This window comes from Trematosphaeria pertusa (assembly GCF_010094035.1).
Source record: "Trematosphaeria pertusa strain CBS 122368 unplaced genomic scaffold BU26scaffold_12, whole genome shotgun sequence".
NCBI classification, from domain to species: Eukaryota; Fungi; Ascomycota; class Dothideomycetes; order Pleosporales; family Trematosphaeriaceae; genus Trematosphaeria; species Trematosphaeria pertusa.
The window spans coordinates 966,655-984,019 of NW_022987223.1; the positions used below are offsets into that span (position 1 = coordinate 966,655).

Genomic DNA, 17,365 nt, shown 5'->3' on the forward strand with positions numbered 1-17,365 from the left:
TAGTCTGCGCGGAAGTTAACGAAGTCGACGATGCAACCTTGTCCAACGGTCCGTTCTGCCTCAATATTAGCCTCCTCTTGAGCTTCCTGGCTGGAAAAGTCCGGCAAGTGTCGCGGCGTGTTGCATCGGCAGATTGTGTGATCACTATGAATGGAAGACGTCAATGGAGTGGAAGAAGCAATGCTGGCCTACGCATACGGATGGTGCAAGGCCTGAAGCTTCGTATTCAGAAATGTCCGCTGCATTTGGGGCAATGTTGGCTCACAGAGTGATTAGATGGAATTCTGGGTGGGTGATGGAAAGTGCACCCCGACACGCGCTGATTCATACACGCTAGCCTGTTCTTTGCCTCGGTCCACAGATCGGCCCTTGATTAGCACATCAATGCATATCGAAAGACGCGGCAAGGTATGAGGAGGAGGAGAGGCACGCAAAACTTCCTCGCCATGCTCTCATTGTAGCTAGGGTCATAAAACCGGACGGATCACCTGGCCTATTTATGGTGGAGACAGCGAATACAACGAGCTCGCTCAAAGACCCTTGGGACAGAAATACAAACACATACTGTGTAGCTCGCAAGATCTTGGTCTATCATGTAGCCACCAATGGCCAACGCCCGCAGGGTAGCTCAACTCCCATCCTATGTATATCAAGCCTACAATACCAATTAATACCTTCCAACTACGCCGTACCCGCCTCTTTTGTCATGCGACCCAGACCTTACATGCGAGCCCTCCTTTTCTGGCTCTTCAGATACACACCCCAATCCGTGCTCAATCCAACCTCTTCCAGCCCAGTGACTCCATCACCCTCCTTCCAACCTTCCCATTGTTCAAGCCCGAACAAATGTCGCATCGTTGGTCTACCGTGCGGACAAGACCATGGCTTGTCCATAGAGCCCATATGCTTTACTATCGTCTCCATCTGAGTATTCTTTAGGGTCTTGCCGATCATGACAGAACTTCTGCATGCCCGACTTGCGAGTAGCTTCCGGACTTTGCTCGGACGTGGAATATGGGGCGAGATCGATGTCGAGGATGAAGGCGGGTTGTCCAAAACCAGGGCAAGAAGCTCTTCGAGGTCATGCGGCGTAAATGTGACTTCTTTGCTCATTGGCAGAGATGTGAGTTTCGCTCTTCTTCTCACGTCCGTGTCTCCCGATGTATCCATCTCCACGACGAAGCCGTTGGCCGTCAATGAGTTCTCGTTTGCGAGGATGATTTCTTCTTCGACAGCCGTGAGTTCGAGGGGGTGTGGGTGTACGAGACGCTGCGAGACTAGCACAGTTGTTGCCGAGAAGCGCTCGAAGTTATATTTCTCATCAGAGGCATGTTGGTCGATGATGAAGAGGTCACAAGTCGGCGACGTAGATGTTGGAGGGCGAACAGCAAGAATAAAGCCTAGATTGAATTGCCCAATGATGCGCATGTTGTTGAAGTCGGACTTTGTCACGGACAGTGACAGGCGTTCCTCGGGATCTTCTTTGTTTAGCTGGGTGCTCGTCAGTGCAACATCTTGTAGCTCTTTTTGTTCAGCATCCTGAAGAGTAGCGGTGAGTCGTTCAAGATGTTGCTGAATGGCAGCAGCATCTGTGTCAATGACCCGCTCAAGATTAAGGGTCGAATATTTCTTTTGCGAGACATTGAAAAGCTTATTCGCCCGCTTGAGATTCATCTCTGTGGGTCTTGCAGCGGCTTCTTCGGCTTCGGCGATCATCATCGCAATCTTTGCTTCTTCGCGAGCTTTTTTCTCCGACTCGTCGATGTACTCATCGTCCGAGCCATCATCTGCGGGAGCGATTGGATCCGGCTCCTCTATCTCTACCACGTCTTCCTCGATGGGAGGCAGCACAGGAGCGCTTGACGACTCCTCGAGATCGTCGGTCGTTGGTTCTTCGAATGTAGTCGTAGGAAGTTGCTTATGGGGAGAAGGTGGGCGGGCGGGCGCATCTGGCATACTGCTATCTGGGGCATCCTCGCTGTCCTCCTCTTCCTCATCATCACTTCCTTCTAACTGAGTGCCGGGAGCAGCAAACCCGCGCAGACTCTTCATGAAGAGTGGCCGCTTCGGCGTCTGGCTCAAAGGCGTGCCGTTTAGACCCAACTTCGGCGTGTGTATTCGGGCACGCTTCGACGCTCGGGACTGGCTCGCACTGCCAACAGTAGAGACAGTCGTTGTGTCGCCTATCGTGATGGTGGCCTGCTGCGCTGGTGTCCGCATAGGTCGCATGCGGTCGAACGCATTTTGGATGGTGCTTTGTGAAAGACGCTTCTGTGGAGTCTGTTTGATAGCTGGGATGTTTTCCTCTTCTTGTTCTCCTTCCCCAGACCTGGGGGACCTTGACGAGCGCTCCCTCTCCATTTGTTTCGCATGTTGAGAAGCGATACGAGCATTGAAATCGTGTACTGCCTGAGGAGTTTCTTCCGCCCCCTCTCGAGTAGGAGATGGCTCCCGTTCTGGCTCAAATAATGGTGAAGCCGATCGTCGGGTGGACAGTCGAGGCATGGGAGCCTCTTCTGGTGAGTCGCTCCTCCGCCTGGGATTTGGGTGGAATACTCTTTCTTCAGTGACTTTGTCGCTCTCAGGCGAAATGCTTCTCCTTCGTCTAGGAGGCGTGATAGCCCTCTCCCGAGTGTCTCTACCAGCGAATCTTTCGATCAAACTGGCCTTGATGAAGCCAGGTCGCGGTAGCTCTCCAGAAGGCATTGAAGAGTTCACATCCTGCACCGATGTAGAAGATGTCTTGCGCGTTTCGAACATATCATCGGGCTCCGTCCGGTCTTCCACCGCCGAACTAGCGCTTTCTCGATGTTGGAACACTGGAGGTTTGAAAGGAAGAGATGGTGTTCTCTTTCCCTGAAGCTGTGCATGGGGCACACTTTGGTCGTGTCCCTCAAAAAGCTCTATAAGAGCTTCCTTCAGGCTCTCCAATAGCGTTGTTTGATCATGTAGAAGGATTGTCCTTTTATCCGGGCTGACATTGACGTCGTAGGCATTCGTGTCGAGTTTAATGTCGGCGAAGATGAAAGGCGACTGCGTAATGTTGTACGATTTGTAGACCTCGTTAAAAGCTTTTGCGACTTGCGGGAGTGTGCATGGGCGGGAATTAACAAAAAACATCTGCTTATCCGGCGTCTGGCGCCCTTCGCCGACAACAGGACGGGAAATGTGACCAACAATTGCTACTGTGCGCGAGCCGGCATCTTCTTGCGTGCTCCAATTCCGAGCGCTCTGGGTGGCTCCAGGGCGATTCGAAGGGTCCATCTCGAAAGTGAGGTTGAGCGGAATCAGTGCTACGAGCGTCTTCGCACCGAATACGTTTGCAATGTTCTCTTTCGTGTTCGGATTCGAGTTGGTGGAGAAGGCTATCGTTTTCTTCCTGCCTGCTCATCAGCTTCTTGCCACGCTGATATGAATATTGTCGCCCCTGCTTACCCCTTCGGTAGCTGGTTGCTCACGGAAAACTTGACGCCAGTACTGACGCATGCATACGCATTCAAAAGTGCCAGAACCTTGTTGTACTCCCTCTTGATGGTCTTCTCGAGCTCTTTCCGTCTCACGGGGAGGTTGTAGAACAACGACTCCACCACCACAGTTGTGCCTTGCTTCGCCGCCACAACAGACGTTCCCCTGAGCTGTCCCGACTGCTCAAACTCGAGCTTTGTGCCTTTTGGCCCATCGGAAGCTCGTGCCGTGACGATATGAAACTTGGAGAGCGCGCAGAGCGAGGAGAGTGCTTCGCCGCGGAAGCCAAATGTCTGGAGGGAGGAGAGGTCATCGTAGGTAGAGAGCTTCGAGGTGTAGTGCTTGAGGGCTATCGTGTCGTAGTCTTCTGGCGAGATGCCAGCACCGTTGTCCTGGACTTCAATAGCGTCGAGTCCATTGTTCTTGAAGCGAACCTCTACGCAGATTGTCAGCCATCATGCTCCGCTATGCGCCGGGCGAGCATACCGATGGATGTAGCGCCGGCATCGATGCTATTCTCTACAAGCTCCTTGCATACGGACTGGAGGTCGACAATGACCTGGCCGGACTGGATCTGGTGGACCGAGCGACCCTCGATGGGCTTGATGGTGGCCATGTCAACCCATGCCGGCGGGCGTTGGAGTCCAGGTGATTACGCGAAGTTGACGCGTAGCTGACTAGCCAATCGGGAAGCTCGCTTATTCCTGCCCTACGCCCTACGCCCCACGCCTCCTACATCCGCAGGTGCATCTCCGAACGGCTCTCTGTGAATACGATCATCCGCGGTCGGTGGGGCCAGAAGGAAAACGTTTCTAGGGAATCAAGGAGACCTCTCTATCACCTAGAAGGCCCTGCTGTCTACCGAGCCGGCTCCCGCGGCAGTACGAATGTCCTGGCAAACCCCGCTCCCAACGCTTTCACATTGGAGCCCTACAACCGGCAACAAGTCTGCAACACCATGGCGAGCGACATCGAAGCTTCAATGGCAGCACTGCGTCAGCTGAAGGAACAGTCAAACGCAAAGCTGAAAGAGTAAGTGCATCTCCCCAAGTGCCTAACCGGCGAAGAATCGTCCGCTCCGCATCTGATCGCGCCTGCTCGGTAGTAACCAGCGTACAGGCATCAGGAGCTGCAAAGGAGGATACAAGAGATAGAACAGGAGAAGGATCGCATCGATAAGGCTTTTGAGGAAGAGCTGGTATGCCACGCTCAGGCCGATTGTCGCCAATTTGCAAGCATGATGTACGCCAAACTCCCACAAGAGATTCGCGATATGGTGTATGCGTACCTATACTTAGAAGACGCACCTATTCCGATCGGGTCGCATCACTTTACGACATACGTCGAGCCAGCCGACGATGACTCGCAGGTGCACCGGGCCTTCAACGACGCCAATACGCCATTCATCATACCGGAAGGAGCGGTAACCCATGATCACAGCATTGCGCCACCCTCTGGCGTTGTCCTTCCAACCGATCGCACTTTGAACCCGGTTTATTTGGGCCACCAGGTTGCGTTCGAAGCCTCAAAGTTTTATTACTCATCCAACATCTTCTCGATCTGCACTCTATTCAACACTCTCTCCACTTTCCTCTTCACAGACCCAGCTCGTGGCTTTGCTCGAAGCCCCGAAAGCAAAGTGCAGCCGCTCGGCCTGCTCCCCATCGACTACGTCCGCAGTCTTCAAATCCGTATAAAGTACGAACATTTCAGGACCTATGCAATCAAACCGGAGCCCTCCACAGGCCGCCGACCTGAGAAAACAGTCTACCGGGGCATATTCTCTAATCTGGGGCCGCTCAGGGAATGGGGCGAGAGGACTGCGTCGCCCGATCGCCGTGCCGAATTCATAATCATGACTGCCTTTAGAACACGTCACGATGCCCTCAATCTTAGAACACGTCTTAATGTCCTCAGTCTGGAATTGCAGAACCGCCGCTTTACAAACCTCCTCGAAGCTATGCGTCCATCTATCTATACCTTAAAGCATGACGCGGGTGCTAACATCAGCGTCCTTCATCACGACGAGACGTGGACGCCATTTCCCAGGAACATCAGCGCCATCTTCTCCCTAACAAAGACACAATGGGAATATGTAAGTTCTACCTACTCTGTTTTTCTAAAGAGCTATCCTACTAACCCATCCCACTCTACAGGAAAAGTCCATCCTTCGAAAAGAAGAGGTCACATATTCGCCATTCCACTACTGGATCGCGCCCCGATCAGACGGCACGCCAGAAGAAGGCTTCGCGTGTGCAGCCATTACGGCGTTTTTGAAGGGACGATGGGGTCTGTCCTCAGCCCTGGATACTCAGTGTACGTACCCGATTGAAGAGGGTGCTTATTGGCCAAAGGGAAGGGTAGCGTCACCAGAGAGCAAGCGGAGGATGACTCCGTAGCCACGACATGCACGCTGGCAATCGGATATTTGGGGCAGACACTCGCTGCAAGCTTAACAGCGAATATAGTTCTGAAGATCTTCTCGAAAATGGAAACCCATGCTGGCTCTTCCTCGGCCGAGGTTGCCCCTTGACCACGGTAAAGAGATCGCGCCAAGCTCTCTAACCGTGGAATTATGGCTCCGATCCGTCCACTTATCCATGGATAGGGCGCCTACGTGATATGGGCCCTTGAAATATCAGCACTTCTCCGCAGCCCAATATTCAGGGACAGCTTAGAAATGCAGGTGTAGACGTGCGTCGACCCGCAGAAATGGCACCATCAAGGCGAGTTCGGAGTCGAAACTTGCCGAGCCAGAGCAGCGCTAGTCCGGAAAGGGTTTGGTACCACTGTCAACCGGGCACGGACCGCATCATTAATTGAAGGCGGTCAATCCCCCCTCGCAAAGCCCTGAGCTCGTCAACAACCTTCAATTGGCATCCCTAGAGTCTCCTCTTCCCTCAATCCTCCCCCTTCTCGGCCACTGCGCGCTTCGTCTTTCCCGCAGCGAGATGGCGGTCAACGCGAGCTTTGTCTCGCCGACGGCAGATGCGAAGGTCGCGCATACGATAGCGCAATTCGACGCCAATGGTATTTTGAATACGATGCTGAATAACCTCAGCGGCTGGAGGCTCGTCCTGACCCTTCTGCTCGGCGCAATTGTGTACGATCAGTGTACGTCGCGAATTGGACCGCTTTGCTGGGCCGAACTAATCGCTATCAGTCAAGTACATCTGGAACAAGGGTTCAATCGTCGGCCCTGCATGGAAAGCACCCTTCATTGGACCCTTTCTGGATTCTATGAATCCCAAATTCAACAAGTATCACGCGAAATGGTCCTCCGGTCCGCTGAGCTGCGTGTCCGTGTTCCACAAGTATGTGTCGCCCCAACCCAGGCTTGGGATGCGAAGCTCTCGCTATTCTAAGTCGCCGCGCATGCTGACAGAGCTCAGGTTCGTCGTTATCGCTTCCACCCGTGACATGGCTCGCAAGATATTCAACTCCCCTGCGTTCGTCAAGCCCTGCGTCGTCGATGCCGCCTATAAGCTCCTCCGCCCCAATAATTGGGTCTTCCTGGACGGCAAAGCCCATGTTGACTACCGCAAAGGTCTGAACGGCCTGTTCACTCGTCAAGCACTCGAGCAGTATCTCCCCGGCCAGGAAGAGATCTACAACCGGTACTTCAAGAAATTCGTGCATATCTCTCAGGTGGAGAATAACGGCAAACCGGTTCCGTTCATGTCGGAGTTCCGCGAGCTGATGACCGCGTTGAGCTGCCGGACTTTTGTAGGCCACTATATGTCCGAGGAGACGGTGAAAAGGATCGCGGACGACTACTACACGATCACTGCTGCGCTTGAGCTGGTCAACTTCCCGATCATTCTGCCTTTCACGAAGAGCTGGTACGGCAAGAAATGCGCAGATATGGTCATCGAAGAGTTCGCTAAATGCGCTGCAAAGAGCAAGATTCGTATGGTTGCCGGGGGCGAGAAGGAGTGTATCCTCGACTTCTGGGTTGCTTCCATGTTTGAATCCGAGAACTACCGCAAGAGGGTGGCTGCCGGCGAAGACGTTCCTACTTCCGAGAAGCCCTCCATGCTCATCCGCATCTTTAGCGACGTTGAGATCTCCATGACCTTGCTTACTTTCCTCTTCGCTTCCCAGGATGCCACTTCTTCGGCCTGTACGTGGCTATTCCAGATTATGGCCGATCGCCCCGAATTCTTGGACAAGGTTCGCGCCGAAAACCTTGCTGCCAGGGACGGCGATATCAATGCCCCGATCAGCCTGGATGCGATCGAAAAGCTGACCTGGACCCGCGCTGTCGTTAAGGAGACCCTACGCTACCGCCCACCCGTCATCATGGTTCCGTACGTGGCGAAGAAAGACTTCCCCATCACCGATAGCTACACTGCTCCCAAAGGCTCCATGGTTATCCCAACGACTTACATGGCGCTACACGATCCCGAAGCGTATCCCAACCCCGAATCCTTCGAGCCAGAGCGATGGATTTCCGGCGATGCTGATAAACAGGTCAAGAATTGGCTTGTATTCGGAACCGGACCGCACTACTGCATTGGGCAAACATATGCCCAGGCTAATTTGATGCTCCTGATCGGCAAGGCGAGTATGATGCTGGACTGGACGCATAAGATTACGCCTAAGAGTGAGGAAATTAAGGTGTTTGCTACGATTTTCCCTATGGTAAGCCGACAGCGTATGCGCACCGAACACTAGACTAGGTTACTAACAAGTCGTAGGACGACTGCTTGCTCACCTTCTCCGAGCGTACCGCCTAAAGGGAGCATCCTGCTCTTCCATTTCTATAAGATGCGCAATTTTAGCGATTCTTGCGTTTGCGTCCGTGGCCTGTATCGTTGCATTCAGTTCTTCAGGAATTGTTAGCCACGATCCGGCTTGGAACGGGTCGGCTTTCATTCTTGCCTCTTAGACCTAATGGATTCCGCCATGGCGCTTGTCACAGAGCACCCAGGCCTTTTGAGGACATAAATATGGTGGGAAAAGGATAGGTAATAGTGCCGGGCCGGGATGGTGGGTGGCACGGTGTATATAAAGGCGAGGCATTAGCAGGACAGATAGTAATGGAAGTGGAATACATGAAGAGTGGTGCTTATAAGCTTCTTACTCACTGTGCCACATCATCAGCTGCCCAGCTAGCATCACATGAGATTGGGGGCTGCTCGTCAGTGCCAAGGTGGGCGTTAAGGAAGCTATGACCACCCAACTTTTGCACCTTTTTCCCACTTTCACCACCTCACACTTCGACACCGACCGTTTCGACCGCCGCATTTCTCAAATGACATAAAAAGTCAAGCTTCAGCAATTTTGCCCGCATACAATCCAGGCGAGGCGTTCTTCGCTGTCCGCGGCGGGTTTCCCGTCCCGCTCAATCTATCTCGACTGCGCATACGCTTGACGCTCCCTACAGTCCCTCATGGCGCCCGCCGCCTCTCCCATCGAACGCGACCACGACCGCAATGGCGAACGAGTAGGTCCGCACCCGTCCTACATCGAGGTCGCAAAGCCCTACATTCTCCAATCGCGAATCCAAAAGGCTCTGAATGAGCTAGGCATGAGCGATGCTAAAGAGGACGCCGTGCGGTTACAGGGCGTTACATACATTGACCAGGTCCGCCGCGCTTTGCAGCTCCCGGTCCGCACGTTCAATACGGCGGTGATATATTACCACAAGTTCAGGTTGCTGCATGCGGAGACGGAATATAATTGGGCAGATGCGGCGGCCGCGGCGCTGTTCACGGCGTGCAAGATCGAGGATACATTGAAGAAGAGTAGGGAGATTTTGTGTGCGTATTGGAATTTGAAGGTTGGTGTTGGGGAGAGTCTGAGTAGTGATGATCCGGTGGGTTTCCCTCTCTATCTACGCGGGCAAAGAAGGGGGGAAATAGCTGACAGGCTGGCATAGCGCTTCGAGAATCACTCCAAGCTCATCATCGGCCTCGAAAGGCTCATGCTCGAAAGCGCCGGTTTCGACTTCCGCAATCGCTACCCGCAGAAACTCATGGTTAAGCTTATGCGGACGCTTGGTTTCGACAAAAACAATGAGGCGAAGACGGCTTGGAACCTCAGCATCGACTTGTATAGGACGTTTGCGCCGCTGAAGCAGACGACGCCGACAATGGCCATCGCGTGCATCGAGCTCGCGGCAAGATTGCATGAGATGGATACAAGCAAGATAGTAGATACGGGCGTTATGCGGTATAATAAATGGAACACGACTCGAGCCGAGGTCATGGGTAAGCCAAACCACAAGGAGTTGGATGCAAATTATGCTGACTATGGGACAGAAACGCTGCTTGACCTCCTGGACTTGTACACGCACCACCGCGGTTCTACCTCCGTCGGGCCCCTCTACTCCCTCGAAACCTTCATCAACGTCCGGATCAAGCTAAACCAAGAGGCATCGGCCGCCAATATTCCCCGCTACGCTGCCTACGCCTCAGAATCCGCCTCTGATTCGCAGATGTCCAACGGCGTCAAACCCCGCAACGGTATCGATCCCACAAGCCCGCTCACTCCTGCCACCCCTGGCACGATTTCTCCGGGAACAATGCACCCACCCACGTCCGCCATCGGCATCCGCGGCCAGAATGGCACTGTCCGCTTCATGATCGACGCGAAGCGAGCCCGCGACGAACGCGCAGAAGTCGACAAATATCTCACTGTGGAAATGGAAGAATACGAGGTGGAAGTGCCGGCCGAGCCGGACCGCGATCGCGAACGAAGACGAGTGCGTTGAATATGCGTGGATTTCGTGGCTTTTAGTTTCGGACTTTCTGTTGCTTGTTGATGATATAAGCTAAATTTGCGGCTTTAAACAGGATTCTGCGCGCCGGTTTGGCGGCGACAGGTGGCGCTCCGCATCAGCCGCTTCGTCTTCTGGAGACTGCCATGCAGACGAAGGGGGAAGAGGAGGCAGAGGGCGAGCGAGGAGCGACAATGGTCGGGGCCGCGGTAAGGGTAGAGGCAGGAAGCAGAATCGTGGCGGAAGCTGCGGCAAATCTGCCACCCCTACATCTTCTACCCTTCCCAGGAGACCTCGCTGAGCGCTCGCGCTGACCGTACATAGATTCGGAACCAGCGCCCCGCAATATGCCAATTGGTGCGCAGCCGTACAATCCCGCCTCTCCTCGGTCGTCCAGGATCAGGTCCACACCTCGTTCTCCGAGCCGAGATTGAGTATTCTGTGGCGCATGGGTATAGAAGGAAGCCTTTTGCCGACTAGATTTTTAGAGTCATTGGATTTTAGTAACGCGGAAGGATTGTTAAGTGTGGGAGGCCAGAAAACTTCGAAGAGGGCTATAGGCCTTGAGGCGAGGGTCCGAGTCTTCTTCATGAGCTAGGGTAGGGTGAGGTAGGGGCTGGAACTTGGTTTTATTCTTCATTCAAGCATCGACTCCTAGCGTCCCTTAAGAACGAAAGTTGAAGCCAAACCACATACTTCATCCATTTACTACTCATCTCATCACACTCCAACAAACCTATCTACAACTTACTCCTCCCCGCCTCCCCCAGCGTAACAACCAACTTCCCAAACTGACTCGCACTCTTCATGTCCTCAAACAGCCCATCAATCTTCCCGATATCCAGCCCGTGCACGCTCCGCGACACAACAGGCCGCAGCTTCTTTTCGCGGACGAAGGACACCATGTCTGCGAATTCTTTGCGCGATCCCATTGTGGATCCGCGCACTTCGATGTTGCGCAGAACGGCGGACATGAGGAAGTCCATTTTGGGAGATATGGTCATACCGTAGATGGAGATTATGCCGCCGGTCTGGGTGGATCTGGGGTTAGTGCGGGTTGGTTGGACGAGGAAGAGAGGGCTGACGAACCTTGAGCAACCGCACGCTCTTGGAGACGATATCTCCGCCCGCACCATCGATAACCGCATCCAGGTACGGACGTTCCTTCGGCAGCATCCCCTGCAGTGTCTTCTCCCACCCCTTCTCCTTGTATATAACCCCTCCCTTCGCGCCCAGCTTAACCGCCCTATCAATCTTCTCCTGGTTCCCGCTCGTAACAAACACATTACACCCCTGCGCGACGCCGAAAAGCAGCACCATCAGCGCCACGCCGCCCCCAATCCCCGTAACCAGTATATTCCGCCCCGGCAGCGCATTCCCGCTCTTTGTAAAGAACGCTCTCCACGCCGTGAGCCCAGTGAGCGGCAGCGCGGCGGCTTCCTCGTCGCTCAGATGGCTCGGGCATTCTTCCAGCTCGCTTTCGTCCAGGAGCACCACGTCGGCTAGTGTGCCCGCGGGATTCATCTTCGTGCCGCCCATGATCGCGTAGCCCGCGGGGTGTTCGGGCCCCTCGGGGCAGTCTTTCCAGCCTGTCCCCGGGTTGAGAATGACGCGCTTGTTGAGCCATTGCGAGGCGGCGGGCGAGCTGCCGGTAGATGTGACGACGCCGGCGCCGTCGGCGAGGAGCGGGACGCCAAAGGTGGTACCCGGGTAGAGGTGTTGGCGGATGAAGAGGTCGCGGTGGTTGAGGGCGGCGGCGCGGAGGGTGATAACGGTCTAGAAGGTTTGTTAGGAGGGAAAGAGGGAGGGGATGGGATGGGATGGGAGGCGTACTTGGTTCTCTGAGGGGTTGGGCTCTGGGATTGTGATTGTCTCGAGGGGGTAGTAGACTTGGCCTGGTTTGCCGGGGACTTGTTTGATTGCGATTGCAGAGGGCATTGTGTGGGTTGGGAGCGGGAAGCTTGCTCAAGCGGTGGTTGTGGGGAGAAGCTTAACCTGGAGTAGACGGTCGAGTGCAATGTACGAGGAATCAAGGAGGTATCAGTCGACGCCAGAGGTCAATTGGCCTGGGAAGGAGTATTTTAAGCGGATATATCAAATGAAGAATTGGATTATTCATGTTTGTTGCGCTGAAGGATGACGATGGCCGAGCTGGGCCGAGGTCGTCCACATCGCGGGGAAGATCTGCACCTCAACGGCGTCACGCTTCTGATTGGTTGATCTTGGAACTGCTTCCATGCCATCTCCGAGTAAACTCCTTAAAGGAATATCAGATTACAAAGAACATATATGGACTCGGAAACTAAGACAGTGTTGAAAGAATGCGCTACGGCTCGTTGGAGACATCTTGCGAGCTTCGTCAGAAGCACCGGCACCTCCCCCTCAAGGCCTCCACCTGAAACCCGGGTGCTTCCAATCCAAATCCTGCTGTTGATGAAGACTGAGGCCTTGAAGCTCCTCGTCAACGTGCTTCGCCTCCCGCTTCTTATTACTCATCTTCATCCACAGCAATAGACAGATGGATAGGATCAGCGTCGTAGAACTCGTGGCCAGATTCAGCCCATTCCCGATATGATAATCCGGCTTGTCGAACGGCAGGAAAGACCAGGTAGAGATCAAGCCCCCAATATTGCCAAACATGACGTTGGTTGCAATGGCGGACGCGCGTGCCGTGTCCGAGACGACGTTGGCTGCCACCTGGGCGTTGCAGAGCGCTCCGAAGGAAAAGGCGCCACAGGCGATGAGGAAGGTGGCACCGTAGCGCACTTTGGCGGTGTGGGAAGCCAAGAACATGATGTAGCCCGTCATCATCAGCGGCGCGCTGCAGATGAAGAGGTGGAGACGCCTATCAAGCTTCCAGCTGAGGAAGGGGAAGAGGACGGTGAAGAACGCTCCGACAACGTAGGGAGGCACGGTGTGCAGCTGCTGGGAGATAACAGTGTCCTTGGGGTAGATCGTCTGGACAATTGTTGGTGCGAAGAAGGCGAGGCCTTGGACCGTGATGTTGTTTAGCAGAAAGATGAAGGCCGTAACGAGCGTGACAGGGCTAAAGATGCCACGGAGTGTTTTCTTGACGTCGATCTTGTCGAGCACTTCCGTCGTACCAACGCGCTCCGACTTGACGCGGGCAACAGCCAGATCCTTCTCCTCTTGCGTCAGCCACCTGGCTGTCGCGGGCCGGTCCGTGAGCGTGAAGAAGGAGATGATCGACAACCCGATGGTGATGATTCCCTCGATGGCAAAGATCATCCTCCACTTGTGGAGGGAGCCGAAGTGATCCAGCTTGAGGATTCCAGAAGCTAGAAGACCACCGAAGGCTCCGGCCAAGGGTGCCATGACGATGTACAGAGAGAGACGGAAAGCGAGCTCGGACCTCCGGTACCATCGAGACAAGTAGTAGGCGATGCCAGGCATCATTCCAGCCTCGAAGATGCCGAGCAAAAAGCGAACGCCAGATACCGAAGAGAAGTTGTGGACGAAAGCTGTGCCGAGGGAGCAGATACCGAAACCGAGCGAAATCAATGGGATGAAGTAGCCCGGGCCCTGTTGGCTCAAATCAGCATCAGATTCGAATACAGGCGAGCTTTCGACATACCACCCATTTGCAGCACATGTTGCTGGGGATCTCGAAAATGATGTAGCTGATGTAGAACATAGAGAGAACGGCATTGTAATCGTAACCCGTGAAGCCCAAGTCCTTATCCAGTCCGGCAATTTTTGCGTTTCCCTACGACTGCTTAGCTAATGAGGCATGCTCGGTGCGCACAAGACGTACGATGTTGGCTCTGTCGATGAAGCAGAAAAGGTAGAGCAAGGAGACGGTCGGGACGATGTATAAGTCAATCTTCCATCGCAGCCTGGCTTCGGCCTTGGGATCAAAATGGACGAGCGAATGGCCATAGCTGCAAACCGGTAAGCCCATGCCTTTCAACCCATACGGGATGGAACACTCACATATCAGTCGCGGCATGTCCTCGTTCGGCGACAATATGCGTATCTTCCGCCTTCAAATCTTCATGCTGGCTATGAGCAGCCTTGTCATCGAACGGCGTTGCAGCGTGAGGCTCAGCCATGGTTCCTGGTCTCAAAGGACTTCACGAAAGAACGGTAACAACAATGGAAAGATCAGCGACTGGAATCACGACGATGCGTCCCATCCTTATACCTCCCGGTAGTCCGGATAACGCCCCTGTTGTCGTAATTCACGAGCCTGCTCGTGCACGCCCACGTTCTCCGCCAAGCCGCCATTCTCCCCGAGCCAAGCCCGAACAAGGCAAGCGCCCCGCGCGATAAGCCTGCACAGACGGGCGGTGAATCTTGGCACGACGCCGCGCCAACGAAACATGCGGAGAGCAGCCGGCGCCGGCGCTACCCCAGAAAGCCACCCGATCGGCGGCGAGTCGAACCGGGAAATGTGACCGCCGCGGGATTCCTCTGATGTACGAAAACGCTGCCGTGTTTCGCTTCCGCGCCTGAGCTGTCGGCCCTTGATCTAGCACCGCGAAGGATGAGGAGGGATACCCCGCAACGTCAGGGGATTTGGCGCGAGTCGTGGGCCAAGCGAACATCCGGGGGAGGGCATTACGCGGACGGCAAGGTCTGGATTCGTTCAGAGTTGTTGACGCGTAGGGTACTGTAGATGTCGGGATAAGCCACTTGCAGCATTTATCCACACCATCGCGAGCACGACGTCCAGCCTTGCTTCAACCTCAGCTGTGGCTGTTTCGCTATGTATTTCCTCTCGACCGTTCAAAGAATAGTACATGGCACTTACCATTATCGAAACTCTCCGAAGCCATCGAGGGTCCGTTCATTCGCTGGCCTCAGAATAAGACCCGATACGTCGGACCGTGTCCATTCCCACGACCCTGAGGCTCCCGGAATGACAACCGGCCACGGAGCGGAACTCAAGGTAAAGTCTTAGGCTTTTCATGGCAATCAAGGGCGGAAAGAAAGCTACAACGACCACAAGCGACCATTGGCCGTTTTCTAATTTGTAAGTGATCGTCTTGATCTTCCGGGAGCGACTTCGGATATGTATCCACACACGTTCCCTACTTTTCCGACATTCTGCCGTCGACTCCGAGACCTGACGAAGTTGTCTTCGAAGGGAAGTCAATACTTCTCATTTCTTCAATAATATCTGACATGCAGGACGTCTTCACCGTTCCATTATGCTGTACAGGACAAAGACTCCGAGTAGAAAAGATCCTCCCTATAGAGCTGTTCATTACCCGCTCTACCGTATGCAGTAAGTGGGACACTTTGCCGAATGCCGTCATCTATTCCTGATTCATTCCGAACTCTTACTCTTTTTCTTCACGATTTGTGCATTTCGTCCTCTTCCCCGGCTGCTAGAAGCTCCTTTCCAGTCGTTACACTTTTCCACTCGAGCAATCTTCAACAGCGCCCTTCCTGTAGACGCCATAGTGCTCCATCCATATCCGTCCTGCAGAGAGAACGCCAAGAGCGCGTGTTTATTGAATCACGACCGCAAACCCTTCGTCAAACGACTGGTGCCACATCATACGCAAGAGGGACAATTATAGCCAGCATCCGTCGGCGATATTCTCGGCCCAATGGGTCAGAACGACTGACCATCATACGAGACTGCCGCCATGTCTGAAAAAGACTCCAAAGCCGACGAAGCAGAAGACCTAAACCGTCCGGTCAGCGTCGAACTGCCTGCTCCGGAGATACCACCCAATGATGAAGTCGACCATCAGATTCCGGATGGAGGCTACGGCTGGGTCATCGTCGGTGCCGTGTTCACTATCAATGCCTTCACATGGGGCGTCCTGGCGTCCTATGGCGTCTACCTCGCGTACTACCTGTCCTCGAACCACTTCTCTTCCGCGACGTCCCTTGACTATGCTTTCATCGGCGGGATCAATTTCGGACTATCAATGCTCGTCGCATCCCCAGTAACTTACCTCGTCCGCACTCTCGGCACGCACCCCGTAATGTTCCTTGGCGTGGCGCTGCAAACTAGCGGCTTCATTGCAGCGAGCTTCGCCACGCACATCTGGCAGCTCTATCTAAGCCAAGGCGCGTGTGTAGGAATAGGAGTCGGCTTCTTATTTATCCCTAGCGTGGCGATTACAAGCCAGTGGTTCGACAAAAAGCGTAGTCTCGCCAATTCGATCAACAGTGCCGGTTCCGGCTTAGGGGGTGTCATTGTGTCTTTTGCAACACAGCCAATGATCGACCGTATTAGTCTGGCCTGGAGCCTGCGCATCATTGGCATCCTATCGGGAACGATGAACATCCTCGCAACCTGCCTCCTACGCAACCGGAACCACATCGTCCGCCCGCCTATGCACCCCTTCGATGTCCGCTTACTCCGCCGTCTCCCGGTCACCTTGCTGCTATCGTGGGGGTTCTTCTCAATGCTCGGGTACATGGTCATTCTGTACTCCCTGTCCGACTTCGCAAAGTCGATAGGATTAAGTCCTTCCAAAGCGGCCTCGGTGACTGCGCTGTTGAATCTGGGAACGATGGTGGGACGGCCCTGCGTCGGGCTCCTGTCAGACCGCTACGGCCGCATCGAAGTAGCTGGCCTGGCTACACTCACGACCTCTATAACAGTTTGGGCATTCTGGCTCCCCGGTAGTTCGTACCCTCCTCTCGTCATCTTCGCCCTCACAAACGGCGGGATCCTAGGCGTGTTTTGGATGGTCAGTATAAAAAGCCCTCGTTCGTTAGTGCAAGCATACTGACAGTATGAAGACGATTAGCCCTCTCTGCGTCGAAGTTGCCGGCCTGCCCGAACTCCCCTCCATGCTTGCCCTCGCTTTCGGAACGATCATCTTGCCAGTAACTTTTGCAGAGGTCATAGCGCTCAAGCTACGACGCCCGGAAAACGGGCGATGGGCTTACTTGTATCCGCAGATATGGGCAGGGCTTATGTATCTCGTTGCTAGTGCGCTGATGTTGGGGCTTTGGTGGGTCATCAGACGGAGGAAGCAGAAAGATAGGGAATGAGTAGATGGATAAGGAAAGAAAGGGCAGGTACATGTTGATTAGAAAGTTAACTGCGAAATGAACGATATAGAGGTACTGCTACCACATGCCAAGATCCCAGGAGGAGGTGAAACGATCAGAGGAATTGGGAGCTGTACGATCATCACTGCATTGCCTCCTTTGATCTCATATCATCACTAGAAAGGCGAATGC

General features: G+C 54.1%; 7 protein-coding genes across 7 annotated transcripts; 4 read left to right on the top strand and 3 right to left on the bottom strand.

Annotated features, from left to right (window-relative positions):
• Positions 1-439: 439 nt before the first annotated feature.
• BU26DRAFT_522044 (DNA mismatch repair protein-like protein pms1) lies at positions 440-4,255 on the bottom strand. Its single transcript, XM_033829692.1, has 3 exons — positions 3,952-4,255; positions 3,436-3,901; positions 440-3,379 (listed from the first exon to the last, which is right to left on the bottom strand). Exons 1-3 carry the CDS (start codon positions 4,079-4,081, stop codon positions 721-723), a joined length of 3,255 nt encoding a protein of 1,084 aa, XP_033680641.1. The 5' UTR covers positions 4,082-4,255; the 3' UTR covers positions 440-720.
• A 28-nt stretch (positions 4,256-4,283) lies between these two features.
• Positions 4,284-6,140, top strand: BU26DRAFT_72560 (uncharacterized protein). The gene is made up of 3 exons (XM_033836275.1): positions 4,284-4,497; positions 4,585-5,560; positions 5,622-6,140. Exons 1-3 carry the CDS (start codon positions 4,424-4,426, stop codon positions 5,862-5,864), a joined length of 1,293 nt encoding a protein of 430 aa, XP_033680642.1. The 5' UTR covers positions 4,284-4,423; the 3' UTR covers positions 5,865-6,140.
• A 276-nt stretch (positions 6,141-6,416) lies between these two features.
• BU26DRAFT_568200 (cytochrome P450 61) lies at positions 6,417-8,204 on the top strand (the record flags this gene model as incomplete). Its single annotated transcript, XM_033833745.1, has 4 exons — positions 6,417-6,579; positions 6,629-6,779; positions 6,858-8,109; positions 8,166-8,204. The coding sequence occupies 4 exons, from the start codon at positions 6,417-6,419 to the stop codon at positions 8,202-8,204; spliced, it is 1,605 nt and encodes a 534-aa protein (XP_033680643.1).
• Positions 8,205-8,860: 656 nt separating this feature from the next.
• Positions 8,861-10,183, top strand: BU26DRAFT_433133 (cyclin-like protein; the record flags this gene model as incomplete). Its single annotated transcript, XM_033824016.1, has 3 exons — positions 8,861-9,286; positions 9,350-9,680; positions 9,732-10,183. 3 exons carry the CDS (start codon positions 8,861-8,863, stop codon positions 10,181-10,183), a joined length of 1,209 nt encoding a protein of 402 aa, XP_033680644.1.
• Positions 10,184-10,809: 626 nt separating this feature from the next.
• BU26DRAFT_522047 (NAD(P)-binding protein) lies at positions 10,810-12,309 on the bottom strand. Its single transcript, XM_033829693.1, has 3 exons — positions 12,023-12,309; positions 11,279-11,965; positions 10,810-11,220 (listed from the first exon to the last, which is right to left on the bottom strand). Exons 1-3 carry the CDS (start codon positions 12,125-12,127, stop codon positions 10,930-10,932), a joined length of 1,083 nt encoding a protein of 360 aa, XP_033680645.1. The 5' UTR covers positions 12,128-12,309; the 3' UTR covers positions 10,810-10,929.
• BU26DRAFT_462570 (putative MFS transporter) lies at positions 12,309-14,376 on the bottom strand. The gene is made up of 4 exons (XM_033825095.1): positions 14,144-14,376; positions 13,965-14,091; positions 13,785-13,916; positions 12,309-13,732 (listed from the first exon to the last, which is right to left on the bottom strand). Exons 1-4 carry the CDS (start codon positions 14,260-14,262, stop codon positions 12,572-12,574), a joined length of 1,539 nt encoding a protein of 512 aa, XP_033680646.1. The 5' UTR covers positions 14,263-14,376; the 3' UTR covers positions 12,309-12,571.
• Positions 14,377-15,464: 1,088 nt separating this feature from the next.
• On the top strand, positions 15,465-17,224 carry BU26DRAFT_462573 (MFS general substrate transporter). Its single transcript, XM_033825096.1, has 2 exons — positions 15,465-16,866; positions 16,919-17,224. The coding sequence occupies exons 1-2, from the start codon at positions 15,808-15,810 to the stop codon at positions 17,171-17,173; spliced, it is 1,314 nt and encodes a 437-aa protein (XP_033680647.1). The 5' UTR covers positions 15,465-15,807; the 3' UTR covers positions 17,174-17,224.
• Positions 17,225-17,365: the final 141 nt, after the last annotated feature.